The sequence below is a fragment of the Limulus polyphemus genome, unplaced genomic scaffold (genome assembly GCF_000517525.1).
Source record: "Limulus polyphemus unplaced genomic scaffold, Limulus_polyphemus-2.1.2 Scaffold638, whole genome shotgun sequence".
Taxonomy (NCBI): Eukaryota; Metazoa; Arthropoda; class Merostomata; order Xiphosura; family Limulidae; genus Limulus; species Limulus polyphemus.
The window spans coordinates 18,910-27,262 of NW_013666248.1; the positions used below are offsets into that span (position 1 = coordinate 18,910).

General features: G+C 35.9%; 1 protein-coding gene across 1 annotated transcript in view; it reads right to left on the bottom strand.

The window, feature by feature from the left end:
* Window positions 1-8,353, bottom strand: part of LOC106459615 (canalicular multispecific organic anion transporter 2-like) — a 33,522-nt gene that overhangs the window by 18,509 nt on the left and 6,660 nt on the right. The window contains exon 2 of the mRNA XM_013919247.2: window positions 6,171-6,347. Coding sequence (XP_013774701.1) covers window positions 6,171-6,347 — 177 coding nt within the window. The remainder of the gene's footprint in view (window positions 1-6,170; window positions 6,348-8,353) is intronic.

Sequence of the window (8,353 nt, forward strand, 5' to 3'; positions counted from 1 at the left end):
CTCAACAATGGGCACTAAGCAGGGGCAGATGGTCTTAACACCTTATCCCCCACTCAGTATGAATTTATTACATATACATCAATATACAATAAGTCACCTCATTAGTCTCTGGAAAGATTGGAGAATGGTGACTGGAAGGAGAAAAACCCACATGCCAATGAAACTGCTGTGTGATATAAATAATAGGACACAAGTGTATCAGGGGTTGACCACATCCCCATCAACTAGATCTCATGTAGGTGATGTTGACAGTGAGGGGGCAAGAGAAGACAAACCTGATGGGAGATTATCTGATAAGGTTGACAGGTGTTCTCTCCTTTGAAAGAATAAACAAGATTGATGAACTAATGAACCTATCTGGTCAAAGTGGAAGGTAATAAATTATGAGAAGAAAAAGAATCTCACATCAAGAAAAGACAATGGTAATTGCCACATATGAGTGCAGTATGAGCAAGATAACAATGAACTGTTTCAACAGGACATAGACAATGATGAGGACTGAAACAATCATATAGAGAAAAATTGAAATGGAGGGTGATTGGAACAACCTGAGCCTTGGGGTGAAAGAAGTCTGCCAATAAAATCAACCTGTCCCTGTGATGAAGTGTGTGGGATATATTTAAGCAAAAATGTCAGACCAATGTATTTGAAAAAAAAAAGAAGAAAATACATCATGAAAGAAAAATGATACAGGGAACAGATGGCCAAAGATTTGAATGAGAAATATATGAGAGCCCATAGAATGAAACAAAGGTTTCAGTCCAGAAGACAGACCAGACACAGAGGACCACTACTGAGAAAGACACAGAAGAGGTCCATAAGGACATGAGCAAGAAAAGGAAAATGACTGGGGAAGAGATGGAAGGTATTTGACAAAGCCATCCTGTTATTGGCAAGTGTAGAAATAGATAAACCATTTTCAAAATTCTATGTAAAAGGAAAGAGACTGGCCCAGTCCTGACTCAGAGTATTTACTGCAGTCTGGGATTGTGACCAGAAAAGATGAAATTTGTTATTGGGAGAGTTGCAAAGGCATCAATGAGAGGATTTCCAAAGTGGGAACATATCCATTGAAATACATGTGGATGGAGAAATCACTCCATTTGAAGGATCTTGTTCAAACAAGACAGTCAATCTGCCAGCAGGTTCAATGTTCCTGGGATATGACAAGCCAACAGCTGAATGTGGTGGTCATGGGTTCAAAAAAAAGAAAAACTAGAGATCCCAAGATTGAGTACCTCCCTGTCAGTAAACATAATACACAACAGTGTTGTCCAAATGGATCATCATACGATAATCAGACAAATGAGGCTGAAGATGATGGTGAGCTTGATAAGTAGCCAACAGTTCAAGAACATTGATATGAAGGGATACTCCCCTAGAGTGTATACCCATGAAAAAGTATAGTTGTCCAGAACAGCTCACTACCTGGAAAGAAGCATTGGTGAACATATGCAGGTCTGGGAGAGATAGGGAAAAAAATGCCCAGTGTTATGTGGGACCAATCAAGCTAGCACAATAGCAAAAAGTGAAGAGATGTAGGGAGAGATACAAGAGACAACAAGGAAGCTCTAGACATATTCTATTGAACTGTCAAATTCCACTGAAGGGGATGCATATGGGCATATCTAAAAGGAACAAGGGACTTGAGTGAAGCCAATGTCCACAAAAGAGATAGAATTGCTGATGCAGAAAGGGAATGAGTCATGAAAGCTTTGTTAATCAGAAGTTCCATGTTGTCTTCGAAAGGAAATATTTAAGCCCTGCAAGTGAGTTGAAAAAGACTCCCAAGTGAATCAGATACTGAGTGGGGGTCAACACATACTTGGAGTGAGATGTCTCCAAAAGGAGAATGGAAGGTACAGCCATGGGAGTTTCTTTGGATGGAGCAAGAAGGAGCCAATTCTCCATATAGTAGTGGCAATGGAAACACAAAGAATACATTTTCTGTGCAAATGCACTTGTGACCAAAAGGGAAGGGTATGGAACTGAAAACTCCAATTGTTGTGGAAGAATTGAAGAACATGAAGGACAAAGTGAGATATGGAGATGAACATCTAAAACATTGACTGGGAGAGAACACTCATCTTATAATGATAAAACTGACCATTTTGAATCAAGGGATGACAAAAAAGTGGTTCAAGAACAAAAGATCTAATGACAGAGTGCCAATTTCCTATCTTCTTGGGAAGGACAAAATAAAGATGGGCATAAAAACCTTGATAGTTGTTGAGGACCAGTTCAATGGCATTCATAACCAGTAGAGAAGACACATGCTTCATAAAGTTGTAAAGATGCATGAGATCTGAGGGAGTGAAAATACAACTGGTGAAGAAGACAGACAAGTTTGAGTGTGAAAAGACATAGAAAGTCTATGTGAAAGTACTTGTGCAACCCAAAGACTGCCTGTAAAAAGAGTATTTACAGGTACACAGAGAAGTTATTCCAAATATGAGTCACCTCCTTGAATTTCAACAGCCAGTCCTCTGAGAGAGGAGGATGTCAAAAATGAGCAAGAGGATGAGGAACAGGAGAGGGAGCAACCTGACAAGATTCCCAATGATAAGAAACCTGTTGGTATCCTGGATCAAAAAAGTTGGGAAACCAAAGTAATCAGCCTCATCTCAACTTTTCAAATCATAAGAAACACCCCTAAAGACCTCATCTCAAAGGAATGAGGTCCCTGAAATAAAACTGAAGGAGGCAAATACCAACTAAGCAATTCCCAGGAACAAAGAAATCAACCAAACTGGGACACATTGGATGAAAAAAATTGAGGTGAAGGTGAAAAATTCATATGTGTCAGTTTTCCAGAGTTGTGCTGTAAAGCCAGGAAAAGAACTTTAAGCATGGACAGAATGTAATGAAATTGAGTAACTAAGGGAAGGAGACAAGTAGATGGAGAGTAAGTTTGGTTTGGTTTGTTTGGAAGTTCGAGCAAAGCTACATGAGGGCTATCTGCCATCCCTAATTTACCAGTGAAAGACTAGAGGGAAGGCAGCTAGTCATCACCACCCACCACCAACTCTTGGGCTATTATTTTAATAACAAATAGCAGGAATGACTGTCACATTATAATGCCCCCACAGCTGAAAGGGAAGCATGTTTGGAGAGTATGACAGAGAAGAACAAAAAAAGGAAAAAGAGAAGATTTCAAACTGAAAAATTACATTCAAGTAATGATGCCTCATGCAACAAGGTAGCCTGTGATTTAGTAACTACATTATAAGAAAGAGAAAACAAAAGACATATACCTGTATATATCAAGCAATGAAGATAGGATTACCTGATCCTCGCTTGGAAGAGGAAACTAGAAGCAAAAGCAGGCATGGAAATGACAATGGTGGAACTTATTAAAAAACTGGGCAATCTTAGCTGAAGTAAAAGAAGCAGGAGGTTGAAAATCCTGGATCCAAGATCTGAAAGGAACTAACACCATGATACATAAAGGTGGTAATATCACTGAATGTCAGAGAGCCTCTAGTTGTCATTCAGCATTTGATGACTCCTGCTCAGGAGTATTAGAACCTCAGTAAATGTTAGAAATGTGAAAACATGAATGCATAATCCAGGTTATTGGCTTGATGATAACATTGAAGACTATGCTAAAACAACAAAAACTAGTACTGTCAAAAAATCTTATCACAGACAATGGGACATGTGTATCAAAATTACAAATTTGATTAAAATAAAAGTAATGTTACTGAAATCAAAGTTTGAACTTTTTTTCATGTAATCAAGAAAATTAAAGAAAGACTACACTATGAATGGTTGAGAAAGCTAGAAATTATTAAGCACCAAAATATTGCTAATTCCTAAGAAACAACATATCTTAACAAAGCAGTGCTGAAGAGTTGAATGAGCCTTTCCAAATGCTAGTGCTCATGGTGATTACTGTGTGTAAAAGAAGTGTTGACCTCCTACTGGTAGAGGGATATAGTCTAATGATGATTAAATCGTTGGTTGGCACAATACACATTAATATGTTAATATGTGTAGGGATTAGAGTTTTGTTTGTTAATCCTATTGCCACAGGTATCCTTTACTGCGCTTGACACAAGGTTTTAGTGTCTTACATTAAAAATTTCATTAAAATACTTTTTTTTATATTATATCAATTAGTATAGCATAAAATCTTAACTAATAATCCATATTTTAATAGTACGTAAGTTTTAAGTTCTTACTTCTGTAATGCAATATTAAAAAAAATCCTGAATTTCCCCTAGTGTTACCTATGTGACACATTTTCTCTAGGTATCTTCTATATTTTATCCACCACCCTGTCAATAAGTACAAAATTAAATGCAAATTACTCACTATAAAATTGTCATTGCTCAGACAAACCATAATTTTATAGCCTTCAATTTTGTTTGGTTACAGAGCTATCAAACAGAAAATCAGACCCCTCCTGTCACATCCCCTCTTTCAGTATTTGTTAATAGTTCTCTTTTACGTTTAATTATATATTACCTATAACCAATAGAAAGCCAAAGTTTTCATCTATCAAATGATGTAATGTATAAAATCATGTTCTGAACAGATAATCATCATTTTCACTCAGAGTACAAGCTCTGTTCCTGTGGGAAGGCTAACAACTAGCTTGGATGAATTTTTAATGGTTCTTGTTGCATAGTTAGAAAGACAGAAAAGTTTTGAGAGTTAGGGGAAATTGTCTACTTTTTGCATGTTATTATTCTATGTTCTTTGGTATATTATTTAATTAAATAAAAATTATTTGATGCACTACTACCATTAATATGAAAAAAGTAAGGTAGTTGACAGCTACTCGGGTAACTTGTTTTTCATGTTTATTTATCATTATAACAGTAACTAAAATCTAAAAATATGGATCTATTTTTGTTAGTTAAGGTTAGTAAAATAAACAATAATAATAACAAGGCAAGCATGCGAGCAGCTCAAAGCGGCTCGTCGGTAATGTAATTCGATAGCATAACATAACCTGCATGTTCCCCAAATGATTTACAACTTATAATGACGTGAATAGTAGTTAGACATGGATCAAAGGGGCAATCAAAAAGGCAATAAAACAATAAAATTTAATTATAAATAGCTGTATACTGTTACAAGTTTGAAGCTACTTAGGATAAATGAATGTAGTTTCACATCACATTTGTAGTCATTTTAGAAAGAAAAAGAGGGTAATTAATAATTTAATTAGATTCTTTGGTGGTTACAAGGTCAGTCAAATTGACCAACCTTGTACATAGTTAGGGTAGAGAAAATAACAGATAAAATATAAAATTTTACTGAAAACAAACATTTGAAATGTATTTAGGAAGTTTTAGAGATTATACAAATGAAATTTGAGGTTTTTGAGATGAAGAAAAGTATTTATAATTTTAAGGTGAAAATCACTTTGCAAACGGACTATTCAAAACAAATACTCAATATATTCAAGGACAATTTTTTTTTAGATTATTAAAAATACTTCACTAAAAAATATGATTTTTTGTATGTGAAAAACATATAATGTTTACTGAAAGACTGCCAAATTTCGTGAAGATATACAGACTATATTGAAAGTTAGAAGTATCAAATCTATAAAGACTTTGAATAAGCACAAAGATGTGACGTGGTCGGTAAAATTGATTGAGCCCGTGTTGAGAGAGTTAAAAGCTTATGATATGTGCAAGAATCTTAATAGTAGTAGTGTGGGGTAATAGCTCTTTATTATGCAGAGAAGAGAGTAAACATTCTGAATTTATAAATTCAAAAACAAAAGGAAAAAAAAAATAAACCCTTGTAAGCTGACTAAATAAGCAGCATAAAAACAATAATATATTTACATATCTATGGTGAAATAATTTATTAAAATAAAGAACCTGTATCAATAGCAAAAATAAAAAAAATCAAATATTAAGTTAAAACCAAAAATCATTCATCTACATATATGACATTTTATACTGGATAGTTAATTTCCTAATTATCACCTTTAGTCTGTGTGTTGCATATAACATTAAATAGTTTGCTTTTCAACTACCAAATATTTTTGCACAAACCTACAATGATATTAAAATCTTCAATTCTTAATTGATTTACTTTGTTTATATATATTGATGATAATAAAATTATGCTATACTACTATACAAAGCTTGAGCTTAACTTTCAATCAATCATATATTACACACTTCTAATATATTCATGCTTACAAGTTTCAAAATGTTGATGACTGTCCAGGGTATGTAGCGGTTTTTTGAGGTAAGAAGATTAAATGTTTCCCAAGGAGCCAACAGCCAGAGAAACCCAAATGGAACCCAAGCTAATATTGTCTTCTGGAAACAAGGAGTTAAGTCAGGATTTGTTGTATTCCATGTCAGCTGCTGATCCTGAAAATCATATTGCTATCTTTATTAATCTATTTCCTGAGCAAGTAAATATCTTTTAAAGGCTAAGCTCATACTAAAAAAAGTTGAGTATGCTTGTATAAAAACATTTTACTACATGAAAAACAGTTTATTTAATAAAATTGTCAAACACATGGTACAAGGGACAGCAAGGCAATGTACCAACAAATATTGGCAAAACTTGTATAATCAGATGTAGGTGGCTTCAAACTCTGTGATATGCATAATAGTATAAAGACTGCTCTTGGTTCAACAGTGAGCAAAGTGGCCCCTTTGAAGTCAAAAGATTGATCAGCGATAATCAAGAGAAATAAGCAGGTGCCACACTGGGCTTAACAATATTTTGACATATATTCTTAGGAGACTGATATATCTAATACATCATGGAGGAATTTGATAAAGAACCAACAGTTGCAGACCTTAGTAAAGTTATAATATTCCTATACTGAAAATGTATTTATAATACGTACTTACCTCCTCTCACATAAATAGCTATTGTCATTTAGTGCTGCCCTTTATATACAAAATTTTTTTGTGCATGCCACAAGCTTCGAAGCTCCATCCATCTGGAATTGCAATGCAAATCATCATGCGATAAACCTCCACTAATATGAGTGTGTAATACTCTCTTGATGCATGTGACTCCCTCTATTCAATTTTACCAAACTATCCCTTTGATTTTTGACAGCAAATGGAAGCACCAGTTTTTAGTGGGGAGGAAAGGTGGGAAGTGTTAGAAGAGGTAAGTACCTATAAGAAATACATTTTCAGTATAGGAAAATCATAACTTCCAATACAGTACATTACCTCTTCTCACATAAATAGCTAGAATCCCACACTGAATATGTGGAGGGACCAGTTCGAGGGGAAAAACAAAAAGCATCTGAAGGACACCCTAAAAGAGTAAATCTTCACAGTAGATGATCATATGTGGGAGACCACACCACTTCTGTACCAGGTATACTCTTTGCCCAGTGTGGAAATGTCACAGACATGGGCAGAAATTGGAAGGAACACATCCAAAAGGGAGAAATCAATATTTGGATAGGAATCTGAACTACATGATATTGGATACTCAATCCTTTAGAAGATAGTAATGTGGGTGGAATAATAGGATGTGTCCCTAGGTGTTGAGTAGCTGGTGTGCAACGAACAGTACATAGCAAATAAACTGAATCCAAAACCCAGCCACCAGGAACTGACTTCCACGTGGAGGTAGGATGAGGACCACACCATCAGTAAGTCAACTACAACCCAAAACCCAGCCACTGGGATCCGACATCCATGTGGGGGTAGGAAAGAGGATCATACCGGCATCAAGTCAACTACAATCCAAAACCCAGCCATCTGATAGGAATAGGAAAGAGGATGATACCGGCGGCAAGTCAACTACAATCCAAAACCAAGACCACTGGGAACTGACATCCATGTGGGGATATGAAAGAGGATCGTACCGGCAGCAAGTCAACTATAATCCAAAACCCAGCCATTTGGTCGTTGTAGGAAAGACGACCATACCATCTTCACTTCAAGTTCATCAGACCAGAGGGAATCTCATACCTCCTGATCTATGAATGGGACATGACAACAATGTGAGAAATTGATTGACTGATCCGGGCACCCAAAGTAGAGAATGGGAGATGAATGTATGAGGTGTAATCCTAGTGCTTGACGGACGAAGTACCTCCAATGGAGGACAGGGTTGAAATGCAGGGAAAAGGGAAGGTGCATGATAGGAGTAAAGACTCCAGAAATTGATGCGGGAAGAAGGATACAAGAAATAAAAGGCCAAAAATCACAGTCAAAGAAGTGGTGTAAGGGAAGGAAACCGTGGGAAAGGGATTCAATGGAAAGAAGCTGTGAAAGCAATGAAGCAGCCCACAACATGTACTAGACAGAGAATAAAGGTGGAAGATGACAAGAAACAAATAAGTCAAAATGAATATACCACATGGGCTCCCAAAAAAGAAGGTTAATAAAATCAATCC